General features: G+C 34.8%; 1 protein-coding gene across 1 annotated transcript in view; it reads left to right on the forward strand.

The window, feature by feature from the left end:
* The first annotated feature begins 1,158 nt into the window (after positions 1-1,158).
* LOC135206294 (uncharacterized) overlaps positions 1,159-15,000 on the forward strand; it is a 125,047-nt gene continuing 111,205 nt past the window's right edge. The window contains exons 1-2 of the mRNA XM_064237717.1: positions 1,159-1,279; positions 4,978-5,029. Of these exons, the coding sequence (XP_064093787.1) occupies positions 1,262-1,279; positions 4,978-5,029 (70 nt within the window). The 5' untranslated portion in view covers positions 1,159-1,261. The remainder of the gene's footprint in view (positions 1,280-4,977; positions 5,030-15,000) is intronic.

The raw sequence follows: 15,000 nt of genomic DNA on the forward strand, positions 1-15,000 counted from the left end.
CAGCACCTAATTTCTTAAACATTACAAATTATCCCGTCATATTTGAATTTTGTTACACAAGGACAAAAGGAATGACAGATATAAAGCCAGAACATCATACAAAAAAAAAAGAAGGACTGGATTGAATATAATTATATATATATATATATATATATATATATATATATATATATATATATATATGTGTGTGTGTGTGTGTGTGTGTCTGTGTGTGTGTGTGTGTGTGTGTGTGTGCCCGTTCGTAACTGCCCAAAAGGAAGTTATCCATTATCTTACGCTCATGGAGCTTGTAGGAAGGAATATCTTTACCTGTTATGCCTTTCCTTTTCTAATACAAGTTGCTCAATAAAAGCACAGGGTTAATACCGACATACTCGTCCATAAGCTATTTCGAAACACACCAGTATATCATAAATTAATTTCATGTCCATAGATCTGATATAAACAGTGAACAGTTTATTTTGTAACCATGGATTTTCAAGAACACAATCACGAAATGTGAATTATATTCACGACACTTTTAGTCCAGCGCGTGAGCAAACATGATGAAACTTACGAAACAAATATATAATTACTTGAAATCAGGCGTCAATTGAGTAAAGTCCTAACTATTTATTACCGGTCCAGTTTAAAATCCTGTAAAAGGTGGGCAAACATTCAATTACTATGTCAGCAAATGCAAGGATGAGAACTTTCTCTCTCTCTCTCTCTCTCTCTCTCTCTCTCTCTCTCTCTCTCTCTCTCTCTCTAAATTGTGTTCATATTTTTTAGGTCTATGATGTCCTTTAGTGATTAAAATTGCATTTAATCTTTGAGGTTATTAAAGAGGAAGAAATATTTTCTTTTCTATTCCTGTTGGTTGACGAATCATTCGTTTGTGATTCACTGACCCGTCAGAGAGAGGGAGAGAATCTTTCACGGTCTTCAACTACGTGTTGACACACCAGCAAAAATTCGCCCACGATTCGCGTGATCCCTGCGAGTCGTATTGCATGATGAATTTCTATTTACTCGCTCTTAAAAGGTTCTCATATTCACACCACCATAAAGTTAGACTCTCACTCTGGATTTGATCTATCCGGCCCCCTCTCTATGAGGCAGCTAGATTCCTCGTCAAGAGGCAGTTCAGAGGTCTCTAGTAGTCCGCCGTGAGTGAAGGAGAGCTGAGCCAAAGGTTTTCCGTCCACTGGACAACTGCCATTCCAGCTCCGTCCCCAGGCGCTTGGAACGCTGATAGGCCCATTAGGGCCTCAGGGCAGCCATGGTCAGCTTTCACCAAGTAAGATGTGTTGGTTTAGCAGCGTTAGGCTATTGTCGTGGTTGCTTCTTTGACCATTTAGCTCCACGTATTCCTTTGTGACCATTTTTTTTTTTCCATTTTTTTACTTTAGTTATTTAAACAACGGATTAGAATTTTGCTACCAAAAATATTTTCTAGTTTCCTTTGTTCTGCAGGGAAATTTCGGGTAAGCGACAATTGTCTTTTATTTATCCGTAGTAATATTCTTGCCACCACCCGAGTTGCTGATAATATTGAATTTATTCCAGTTATTTAGAAATGCATTGCAAAAGTCACTTTTCTGGAGTGATTGGAGCGCTTCGAATTTATTTATAACTTACTAGATAGCCCGGTAAAAAGATCAAACCCGTCTTTCTGTTTATACTCAATGTAAAATATTGTCAATAAATTCAAGTAAAAATATTTATATTTTGTATTGTTTCTTATGTTATTAAAGAATTTATTCAAAAGATATTGCATGCGAGAAATGATGAAGTCATCTTATGTTAATTTGCCAAGGATTCCTTAAACTTGCCTATCACAAAATGTTTAAATTTCGTAGCAAAAGAAGAGAGAAAACTGGGTCGTTTGCTTGGAAAAGTGGAAGAAGGAGAACGAGAAAAAAAAATAGAGAGATAGGAAGAAAGAGAAAGTGCGTCTGAGAAAGTGCGTTGCAAGAACAGTCTGCTTTTTCCAGACAAACTATTACTGGACAGGGTTAGAATCATTTCCCGCAAATCTTTATCACTGATAGCCGAGCATCCAGGGAAGCGCGCGTCAATTAAATGAATTAAATTCCTTGAATAAGCTTCGAGAAATGTAGAAACTGGAGTAAAAGTTGGGGGCAGGGAAGAGCTAATTAGGATGCTAATAGGGCAATGCGAAAGAGAAGATACGAGGAGCACCGGAAAAGAAAGGGAACAAAAGAAAAGGTGGCAAGAAAGAAGGATAAAAGCGAGCGAAATCAGGAGCCGAAAGGGTAATTAGGTGCTAAAATAGAGTAATAGGGGTTGGGCCAATGAAGGAAAGAATTGAGCGTTATGGTAGGGTCCTTATTTAAGGTATATGACGGTAAGGTATCAAAGAGAACATTGGACGGGAATATATTGATCGTAACGAAAGATACACGGCGACATGCATGCCCTTCAGGGTAAGAGGGAAAAATTAAACATTCATGTGAGCCTCAAGGATTTACGAAGCTGACTGGGTTGCTTGTAAAGTCAATGGAAATTACAAAATAAGAATGGGAATATTGCTAAAGCGAATAAGAGCAAAATCACAGAAATGTTCACAGTTTTATCGCATCGGTACGATAATACTGGTTCCTCTTCCTACACTTCAGTAACCTATCTGAAAGCTTGAATGTGAGAGAAAGGCTTCATCTGTACACTAAGACATACGCATCCGGGCACACACAATTTATATATATATATATATATATATATATATATATATATATATATATATATATATATATATATATATATATATATATTTAAGTAATAATCCTCATAACACTTGTAACAGTTGAGTAGCACTGTTTCCGAGTCGAGAGACTGCGGTAGTCTTCAGTAGAAAAAGGACAAACCTATTGTTAACTTCAAGAGCATTTTTTTTTTGTGTATTCCCCTTGCTCTTTCAGTTAGTATAAGACCACTCCGTAAAGCACAATTTAATATTAAAGCTGATCAGCTTAATCTCCAGTGCCTTTTAAAGCCGTTGTAAACCTAAAGTCTTCCCTCTGTTGAGAATATTTCTGCATAAATACTTAGTTATCTATGTTCAACAAAGATAGGGGTAATTTTTAGAAAACTTGGAAAGTATATATATATATATATCTATGTATATAATATATATATATATATATATATATATATATATATATATATATATATATATATATATATATGTATGTATATATATATATATATATATACATACATAGATATATATATATATATATATATATATATATATATATATATATATATATATATATATATACATATATACATATATATATATTATATTTATATATATGTGTGTGTACGTATGTATGTATATACGTATGATGTCCTGTCTGTGTTGTGGCCGGACTATTCAAATTGATAAAAATGCTGAAACCATATTGGTGTGCCTACGATCGTTGAAGTTAAAGCCCTTCCCTTTACAATAGGCTATTCCCCACGAAACACAAGAGGAATTCTTCATATCCGATGTAGGGGTATCATGCACATGCCAATAATTTCGTTTTTCCGGTAACACCTGAACGGATGGTATTTCGATACCCAAAGAGAAATGATTTATCACCCTGATGTCTTTCTGATCTTTCTAATAAAATCCAGTTCTGGCATTTTGTTGTATTGCTTTGATTTTCCCATTTTCCCTCGGCTTGATATCTAAAAAAAAATTGTCCTGTCATTTGTTTTGGGGATATAGCTAGTGATTAATTATTTTCAATTCTACGAAGCAAAGCTCCAGGGCACTAAAATCAAATCCTTGGTAATTCGATACTGACTGAAATATCAAGAGATCATGATTAATATATATGGAAATTCTATTTTTTTGTCCTGTCTTTTTTTTTTTAGTTATCATGAACAGCATATTTATAAATCAATTGCATTTTGAAATTATTTGGTAGTCCATGAAAATATACCTAGTGCTGAGATTAATTTATGCTTTTTCATGTATATTCACTTTTGAAAGGAAATTAATTACTAATCAATCAACATACTGGGTTGGGGGAGGGGATGTTTTAATAATAGCAAAGTAAAATCTCCTTCTTTTTCCTATATATTTAATAACAAGCAACCTTTTAAAAGAAGTTTTTCATGTTCGTTTTCTGTAGAGAAATTTCCATTCTTCTGCTCATGGGAGGACCGGGATCTGAGAGGCCTTGAATAATGAAAGCTTCTCGTGGATTAAGACGATATTTACAGCTCTCTCTCTCTCTCTCTCTCTCTCTATCTCATCTCTGGCTCATTCTCTCTCTCTCTCTCTCTCTCTCTCTCTCTCTCTCTCTCTCTCTCTGTCTTGTGCAGATGTGTAATGTCTGCTGTTTGTGTCTACGAATTTTCAAAACACATGTACAGATTCGAATATCTTGCTGTGCTGGACATATAGAACTTAGCAATATTATAGTATAGTTACGGTGTTCCACACCATACTTGATATCTTCTCATAACCACTCTAAGATATTAAGGTATTGAAATCTCTTGTGCAAGGATTTTTTTTTAATTGAAAACTTTGACTAATGTTGTTCTATATAATATGAAAATTATTCTGTCTTATAAATACATTTTTATGTGTATATACATACACACATTTATATATGATATATATTTAAAATTAAATTTTTAATGTTATATATATTATTATATAATAATATATGTAAATATACTTTATATATATATATATTATATAATGTATATATATATATGTATATATATATATATATATATATATAATATATATATATATATATATATATATATATATATATATATATATATATTATATATAATATATAAACCGGTTTGTGTTTGTTTGTTTTTGTTTCAATTAACAGTATATTATGCAAATGTTCACCATCCGCAACCAAAAAAAAAAAAAAAAAAACAAAAAAAAAAAAAAAAAAAAATTAAACAGTAAATCATAAAGACAATTTTAGCTCATTTTTTTTCTTTCCGATATTCCAGGAGCGACCGCTACTTCTGCTGGCAGTGATCTTGGCAGCGAGATTCCAATCAGGTGAGAGTTCTCCGACAGATTTTGAAAAAAGCACTTGAATCTGGCCAGTTAAGTAGGCTCCGGTACTCAGGCATAAGAAGAATTTGTATTTGCAGTTTCGTTGATAATGCAGGTGCTTTCGGAGTACCCAGGCTCCTTCTTTCATTCCGTTAGATCTGATTGTTAAGTGTCCAACGCTACATCATCCAGAGGCCATTTGTATTGTCTGTACCATACGAATAATTTTGGCTTGCTGGACAAAATAAACATAACCAACGAGATTATGGCTCACACACAAACATGCACACACACATGCATACATAAGTGTGCGCGTTTATTTATGTATATACATAAACTATATATATATATGGACATATATGTATATATATATTTATATAGATATATGATTATATATATGTATATATATACATATATATATATACATGTATATGTATATATACATTACATGCATATGTATATACATATAGATATATATATATATATATATATATATATATATATATATATATATATATACATATGTGCTTTAAAGTAAAGTTAGAACGACTGACAAAGCGGCAAACAGCAGGACCTAAAGCTTATTAATTTTCAAATTAGATAACTTTTTTCAAAATGCCGTACCTCATTGGCAGTGTTATATTTGACTCCGACACATTTATCTATGAATAACGTTCAATAAAATGGATTTATAACTTTGCTAGCAGTGTAAGCGTCATTGCACCAACCACTGTTAGAATACTGTTTAAAAAAAAATTCATTTCACCATCCTATGTCAGATTTTGTGGCTTCCAGCAGAGACTGTATCCAAAATAATGAGGATATTAATAAGATCAGGAGTCACTGAGTGGCATATATAGATCGATATGGAGTTCAAGGACAGGTGAAATTAACACCGTCAGTCAATTGAAAAACCGTTTAACATTACGTTTCCACATTAATAACGGGTCTTTTTTTATTTTGAGTTGAATATGATATTTTTTTTTTCTTTTTTACCTTAAGCTGGCCAGGCCCTTAGTATTTTATCTTTTTCCTCATTTATTTTCTATTTCGGCCTCAGTGTTCTAGATCACCATTATAATATTTCATTTTATTTATTTTGTGCAATGCATTTTAGATTGCAAAGAAAGGATGGAAGGAGAGAGAAAGAGACCTAAGTGCATTTTTTATGGAGCAATGAGTCACAGAGAGAGAGAGAGAGAGAGAGGAGAGAGAGAGAGAGAGAGAGAGAGGGTGTAGCGTATATTCTCAAGTCAAGGATTCCCTGAAAGAATGGGCGAGATTTGTCTTAATGTTTATCTTCCAGAGTAATGGGTTTCAGAGAGAGAGAGAGAGAGAGAGAGAGAGAGAGAGAGAGAGAGAGAGAGAGAGAGCGATTAGTGTACATTTTGCAGCATAATGGGTTTCATGGTGAGAGAGAGAGTGAGAACAAGACAAAACAACACCCGAAGGCCGTCTATTCGTAGATATATTGTAGTACAGTGACTATCATCAGAAGTCAGTGGTAGCATCAGGCACTAGACTGGATATAATGTTATAAGTAAATAAAGAAAATAACACCCCATCGAAATATCCCTTGTCTAATAAGTCTTACCTGTTTATTAATAGTATCGAAAGTACTTTTTCGTATGGCATATGTTTTTACTTACAAGCATAAATACAAAAACATAAGAAATATGCTTTTAGCATCGTTAATATGTCAATAATGAGTTGAAATGTGCATTTTTTTCTACTTATTCGTTTATGATAATATATATTAATGTGTCAGTAATGAGCTGAAATGTGAATTTTTATACTTATGCGTTTATGATATTGTATATATATATATATATATATATATATATATATATATATGTATGTGTGTGTGTGTGCATGTATGTGTATGTATATATATTACATATAATATATATGATGTGTGTGTATGTATGTATGTATGTGTATACATATCATAAACACATAGGTGAAGAAATAGGACAAACTCAGTAGTTATCAAGATTAATAAAGATCGTATGACTTTCCCTCTTGATTACCTAGTATCCAGCAACAACCTTCAGGAAAAGAAAGAGAAACTTCCTTTTGTCCTTAGGCACCCGATAGCATCGACCATTTCACTAGATAAATAAGGTTTGAGTGGTAGAAACCGCTTTTGAGCGTCTGATAATTATATAACCTAAATTCTCTAAAATTATGTGTTACTGCGGGCCACAATTTATGATTCAGATCTAAACAGAAGCATGCAGTTCAGCTGAACGACCGATATTTAACTAGCGTTTATGATGTTTGCGATCAGATCGTGTGTCTTTGCAAGGCGTGTCCGCTTCATAAGTTATGGAAACTACTAAATGCTTACACTACACACATGTCCAACACCAGTCTCTCATTTACCTAACAAAATTTCAAAACGAAGGCCAGCAACTATTTGTGTTCTATGGCTGTGATAAAGCCCTTGGATATAATCTTTAGCCTTAAAATTCTGTTTTAATGGGTAACGATGTACTTTCTTTTTTGAATAAAGAAACCCTCATCCATGATAGGATGTAGTAAAAGCAAGACAAGTTTTAGAGATAATATTGCACTTGTGACATTATGTAATTTAAAATTGCTTAGTGTATGAACCTTCTTATTCTTAACATATTTCGTAAGGTATTTTAAAGTAACATTCATTCTGACAAACAAAGAATGTTTTCTTACTGATATTTTGATTAGAATTTGACTAAATTATATTTCCAGCTCAAAATACCTAAACCCCCTTAGCGGGGTAGAGCCGTCATTACACCTCATGAGTTGCAATTCAAGCATTACTTAAGGGTCTTTGAGATGTCCCTCCTGCCCTTCATTGCAACCCCTTTCATTCCTATTACTCCACCTACATTCATATTCTTTTTCTACCAACTTGCTATCTACCTTCTCCAAACAATTGTTTCATAGTGCAACTGCCAGGATTTCCTCCTATTACACCTTTCAAACCTTTCTGCTCCCAGTTTCTCATTCAGCGCTAAATGACGTCATAGGTTCCAGCGCTTGGCCTTTGACCTAAATTCTATATTCCATTCCATTTCTTACTTTGGTCCATATTTAAAATGAGCACTGTATTCACATTCAAGCTAATGCTAACGGAACGATATATTTATCCAACTCGTTTTAACGACACTCTCCAAAACTATAAATAATTAAGCAACAATTCGCAAACAACACTTCACGAGTGCATGAAGCTTTTAGTTCGCAGTGTTAGCTTTCTTCTTCTTCTTCTTCTTCTTCTTCTTCTTCTTCTTCTTCTCTTCTCTCTCTAGTTGATAGTCTGGGGTGAATAATGTGTATTAGACATTAAGTGACAAAAGTCAGGCTGAAAGTTCTGGTACTGGTATTTCAAGATGTAAGGAATTAGTAAAAAATTAAATAAAAAAAGAGAGACAGAGATGTCATAACAAGATAGTATTATACTTAACTTCAGTCTGTCACTGATCTTGGAAAGCATAACATTTCACGCCGAATAAAAGCAAAATATCGCTCTGATCGTTTCCTGTAAATACAGATTTGGTGGTTCCAATAGCCTGCGTTTCACATCTTATGTTCTGTCTTTATTGGATAACTGTTTTCTGGCGTTGATATCAGCAGCCCCGTAAATTCTCCGTTATTGTGACGACATTCTTTGATGTGGTGGTTTCCTTTCTCCCGGTAAGAGTAAAAACAATTTTTTTCATCACGAGAAAATAACCTCATGGTGACGTTAGTGTTCATGTCATGACAGCAGTCTGTAGAACAAGTGATTTTTAAAATTTGTGAAGAATCTGATATACGTATACATTTACATGCAATCGGATTTCATAAGAAGCTATCAAACAACATATTATCATAGCCTGTTACAAAATGTCATTAGGAGTAATCATGTACAGTGCTTTGAAATCATGTAACAAAGCCATGTAACAAGTGATTGTAGCATGTTTTGTAATTGCTCACTCCGGAATTCTTTTATGACATTTACTGTAAAGCTGTTGACATTTCTACTTGGAACGATTATTGATGACGATGCTGATTAGTTTAAGAGTAACTGCTCTAAGTTTTCAAAGTGCCATACGTTACCAAGTCGCAGTCGCAGAAGTGCAGTTGGCAACATGCCGTTCTCGTAATCTTGCGGTTCGCCTCCTGTTAGGATCGGATAAGTGAGGCTGTCTACTACCACCGGTTTTACCACCGTGAGTGACGTCATGCTGGGGAGTTGGCGTTTCCTGGCCGACGCCGCCAGAGAAGCAATAGCTTTGGGGGAAGACTGAAAATGACGACTTTGATTTTTTATATTGGAGCTTTAGCTGCTTTAGCTCAAATTTTCCTTTCTAACGGAGAAATTAAATTAAGTATATCTTAGTTTTACCAGACCACTGAGCTGATTGACAGCTCTCCTAGAGCTGGCCCGAAGGATTAGATATTTTTACGTGGCTAGGAAACACTTGGTCACCTAGCAACGGGACCTACAGCTTATTGTGGGATCCGAACTACATTGCATCGAGAAATGAATTTCTATCACCAGAAATAAATTCTCTGATTCCGCTTTGGCCGAGCAGAGTCTAACGGAGAAAAGGCAGTTTTGCATAGATGTACAGATATTTACGAATAGGAAAAATGGATTATAGTTATAATAGAAGTTCGTTCATGTACTCCGAATGGGAGACGTGGGAGAAATGTTGATTTGTAGGGTAGTGGAAATATTAGTGCAAAAGAGCAGGCCTTGATATTCAGGAAGCAAGAGAGTAACGGAAAAGTCAAAGGTGAAAGGTGCAGAGGAAGATAAGATATCAGCGTCTTGCCGCCTGATTGTCATTCTGCGACGTAAGGCGACTGGAAATAGTTTCCGCAGGTAACCTAATCAGCTGTTTTGTTTTCTTGACTGTCTTTTGTTATAAAAAAAGTATATAGACAGGAAGCAGAAGGTAGGGTATGTAATGACCATCAAGTCACAGACAATTGCTTTGATAAAATAGGATTTTGCCTTTTGGGATGATTGCAAATTCTCTTTTACTATTTCACAGTCTTGTCCTCTTGGTAGAGTAGTGAGTATTAAAAAAAGATATGCTGAAACCCCATAAATAGTAAATGGAAAAAAACTCATCACCCATTCCCATTCATCCACTTGCATAATATCCGACACGATGCGTTGGAGCCGAGTTCATAGTTAGGGGTCGATGTACATTAATATTCATGAGTGCGTTTTAAACACGGCAATGCTTTGCATGCAGTTGTGCTACGATCGGAATGTTTTTAGGCCATTCACGCTTTGCAGATTCTGATGCAGTGCTTCGAAATTCTGTTTCATGTCCCCATTTTACCCACCTGTTCCGTCTGTTCCGGGGCAATCCCATTTATGAATGCAGTGGAATGGGGGAGAACAGAGTCCTATTCCGCTGGCGAAGTTGGATAGGCGTTTATTCCTCTGTTTCTAAGGTCGCTTGATAAGTACATTACTCGGACGAGGTACAGTGAGCTGTGGCGTTATGGGAAAAGATGCCATATTTTGGATTTGTTCCTGGCAAATGGAACATGCAAATCGTTTAAAAAAAGAAGAGACGAATACAAGCGTTACTAAATGCCTCACAGAATATGAAATATGTAGGAGGTACATACTATTAAACGTCAGCCGTCCAATGTTTCCCTTATTCAGCAAACCAGGTTAAGGGTTTTCATGAATAAATGTGGTCCTTTTAAAATGCGGGTCTGTTTTTTGTATTCTAGTGTTTTGAAAAAAATCAATGGGAGGATCGTTCAAAACAGAGAATGCATAAAAAAAACACATTTCTTAAAAGGCGTACATCCTAACTAACTTTCCCTTGCTCCATTGGGGATTCTTAGCAGACCCTGATCGCCATTTACGCAAATCATCAGTTTGCGAAGGAACTGATATAAGAGAAACCTTTGGTAAAACGTTCTCGAATACTTATTCCACTGAGGATAAATAAGGGTATCTCGTTGTGTGTACTACATTTAATTCTGGGTAAGGATTTTGGTTCTCTGTACCGTAAATGCGGCATCCCCTGTTTCACTTTTTCTTTTCTCTTTAATTTAGATGCAAGCTACTGACTTTCCTCTCAGTTTCTCCTTTTTCGTTGTTTTTTTTTTCTTCACAAGCTTTAATTTTCTAAGTTATATTAATGTCTTTTCTTACCCTACTCGTTGTGTTGTCATTTGTGTTTTATGGACCTGTCCTTTTTGAACGAGAATTTGCAGACATACAGTATCAATGCTGATTAAGGAACATTTACGATGTTTTCATCAATTTTCTGACATGAAAGAAGAGCTTGCACCTTCATGACGTTAGTCAAGAAGTCTTTGAAATGAAGTCTTTATATTCCGAAACTGTATTCGAGATTATTTTTGAAATACATGATATATCTTACATTTATCCTTATCAATTTGAAGCCATCGATTCGTGTTTACATTTTGTTGATTGTGTTTTTTTTTTTACAAACAATTCTAAAGGAAAGTTAAATATTACTTAAACAATAATTTTGTCAAAATATTTCAGGCGTAGAAACTGCTGATATAATCTTTATATAAATAAAATGCTACATAAAAAGGCCCTTTTGTCTTTGACATCCTGCAAATGTTATTTTCGGTAGAACTCTGCCTTATACGTGTCACTTAATTCAGTCTTTTCAATACATTAAGGAAAATAACATATTGCTCTCGACTAACGTTTCCTAAGAAATAAAAACAAAGAATATGCCAAAGGACATTAATCCGATAAGATGTTCTTCTTCAGGAGGAATGTAGTTTTATAGCTAATGTGGACGTCATCAAAAGAAGTCACTTTCTCTCAGAGTAAAACCAACAGGAGAAAACAAAGACTAAAAATAAAATCAAGAGTCGAAGAACTACCCCGTTAGCGATAGATTCTTGACGTTCTCGTCACGTATTGGTCTGCAGCTCCCAATTGGTCGACCTTTTCTTCGTTTAGATGTTCGTGATGAAAAACAAGAATGTGTTTAAACTGTGCCCCAAAGTTTGTTTTAGCCTAAGTTGGGTCGAAGAGACAGCTTTGTCGTGACGTTTCGAGACGATCCCTTCAAAGTGACAAGAAAAAAAAATCATTGATTTTGTTGTTCATACTATGTAACTTATTCTCAGATTGGCTACTTAGTATTGATGATGATACTATATTCAGCTATAGACAATATCATTTGCTTCTTGATTTTGATCTGGTTTTATTCCTTATATCATTTTAAATTTAGTTTGATCTCGTTTCATTCCTTATATCTTTTTAAATTGGGTTTCATTAACCCATGGCAGGAGCAACGTTGATATTTCGTCCCAATTTAGATTGACAGAACGATATCTTGACGGCCTTCCAATTAATAACTACCTGCGTTAGTGGACATTAAGAGCATAATAAAACGAAAAAGGAGAGATTAAGGAAGGGTGGGGGCAGTGACTGAAAGAAAGGCTTTACCATTTGGGCGTAATGCTAACAAACGACTGGATGACTGAACATTTTATTTGGCACTGAAGTTAATATGGAAGGAAAACACTTATTACTATGTCATTTGCCGTTATCGTACTCTTTAGTATTTAGGATTAGTGAAAGTGAAATTTAAATTACACTTTCGAAGGGCAACATCATATCTTCACGGCATTATGCCTTAAACCTTTATCGTGTAATATATAACGTAAAAGCCGTGTGGCCTTCACCAGCGTTCCCATTACTGTGACATAATTATGTGGGTCGTCAGAAAAAAAAAAAAATATCCCTCGGAGCATATTCACCCGCCCCCCGCCCCCGCCCCTTTTTTTTCTTAGAATATTTTTTGTCGTTAGCTAGAGGGGGAGAAAATGTAAACTTTTAGAGCAGCCTTCTAAAACTTCTAAAACTATGTCGCCCGTCGTTTTAAATATTCAGGCTTACTTAATCAAGCACAAACTACGTTTGTCCTGTAGAGTAGTGGAAAAATAAAAAAAACAGGACTGGAGTAATTAATGCTCGGCGCTCATTCTATTAATCGAGGCCAGAGTGTTTCTGTTTGCTAAAAGAATCTGTCTCTCTCTCTCTCTCTCTCTCTCTCTCTCTCTCTCTCTCTCTCTCTCTCTCTCTCTCTCTCTCTCTTTCTCAGCCAAAAAATGCACCCTGAATTAATGACAAAATCAAGGAAGGGAAAATGGAGTTGTTTTTAGAAAATATAGGTAAATGAGACTACGAAATAGCAAACAAGGTTCTATTTGGTTTAGGAAAATGTGCATTTTTTACGTATACATTGATAAACAAGTTGCTTTGCCTCCAGAGAGTTTTGCGATATAAGATTTTCCTACCATTCTGTCAGGTCTGTAAATCTTTTTGGTTTTCATTATTAACCTGAGAATCAGCATACCTGGAAAGTCTTCATTTTATATTCCATCACTTGATTAATAATGACCTCAATGGTACAGCAAAATTCTTAATTTTAATAAGTTTACAGTTAGTACTCGTTGGTACTTTGGACGAATCGCTATCTTTAGAAAAAACAGTGTTGTTACTATATTATTTCTAAGTTTTTTATATGTTTTATATATATATATATATATTATGTATATATAATTATATATTATTATATATTATATATATAATATATACATATATTTATTTGTTTATTTGGGGTGGCTTTAGTAATTCTTTAAGTTAGGCTTTGTTTAATCGTATTGCGTTCATATTAACAATAGGAGCCAGTCGTCAATTATTACGATCACTGGAACTGATGAAGGAAAGATATCATCTATTAAATTGGACCTTCTGTAGAGTATGTGCCTTGCATTCCGGCAGGATATAAAGGATCTCTCTCTCTCTCTCCCTCTCTCTCTCTCTCTCTCTCTCTCTCTTCTCTCTCTCTCTCTCTCTCTCTCCAGTGTTCGTGCAAGCGTTCGTTCCCCAGGCGCACGAGCCTTTAGTGGGTCAATATGATTGTTTGCGCTTGAATATCATGGCCGTTTAACCCTTTGGAGCGTGGATTTCAAAATCAACGTCGATTTGCTGTATTTGCTGCTTTCAACATTCGCCGTTATTGTTCTTAGTTTGAGGATCTAATGGCAGCAATTACGAAGAGTTGCGTGTCCGTGCGAGGGTTTGACTGAGCGCCTGACTGACTTGCTCTAAAAATGACATTGCGGATCATGAGCGTCTGTTTAAAAGGCAAATATAACTATTGGTCTGCATAGGCTCTGCTTTAAATGTATTAGCCCACCCATTAACTTTTATTTTTTGGTTTGTCTGGTACATAGAACAGACTCGTGTTTTAGGAGGCTTTTTATAGTTTTGTTTACAATGCTGATTACATTTTGTTTGGTAAGAGTTTTTGTTTTTTTTGGTTAATTAAAAACATTTTGCGCAAACTTATCACAACTACTATTAATTACCATTTTTTAAAATTTTTTTACCCGCACGAGACACGCAAAGTTCGTCCGGCACTGGCATTTAGCCGCCCTCAGGAATCCTTTATTCAAAATATCCATGACACTGACTAACACAGCAATGACCACCAGACATTCCCAATGCTGACGTCACCAATATATATCACAGGATGATGAACGACCTTTTAAAGGTAAAAACAAACCTTCTGTTTGATAAATAACCAATTACGGCAAGCAATTACCGATTATTGGTGAATCGCGATATTTTGGTGGGTTTTCATTTTTAGACGATGTGACAGGTAATGAAAGGTAATTATTAAGTATTTTTCAGTGAGCGATATCCCAACATATTTCTTCATTTCACTGTGAAAGGAAAAGAAAGAAAAAATACGAACTGCTATTTATAAACGTGTTTTCCAAATAGACATCTCAGTTTTATAGAGCAAAATATTGCAGATATATTTCACAGAGTTATCTGAAACAAAATTACCATTTAGTATGCACAGTCATATTTTCTTACTTACCATTTGATATACATTTAGTTTAAAACTCAAATACTTAGAATTTGGCAAGCCCTAAACTTTTCCAGAATATTATTATTATTATTATTA

Source organism: Macrobrachium nipponense, chromosome 29 (assembly GCF_015104395.2).
Source record: "Macrobrachium nipponense isolate FS-2020 chromosome 29, ASM1510439v2, whole genome shotgun sequence".
NCBI lineage: Eukaryota > Metazoa > Arthropoda > Malacostraca > Decapoda > Palaemonidae > Macrobrachium > Macrobrachium nipponense.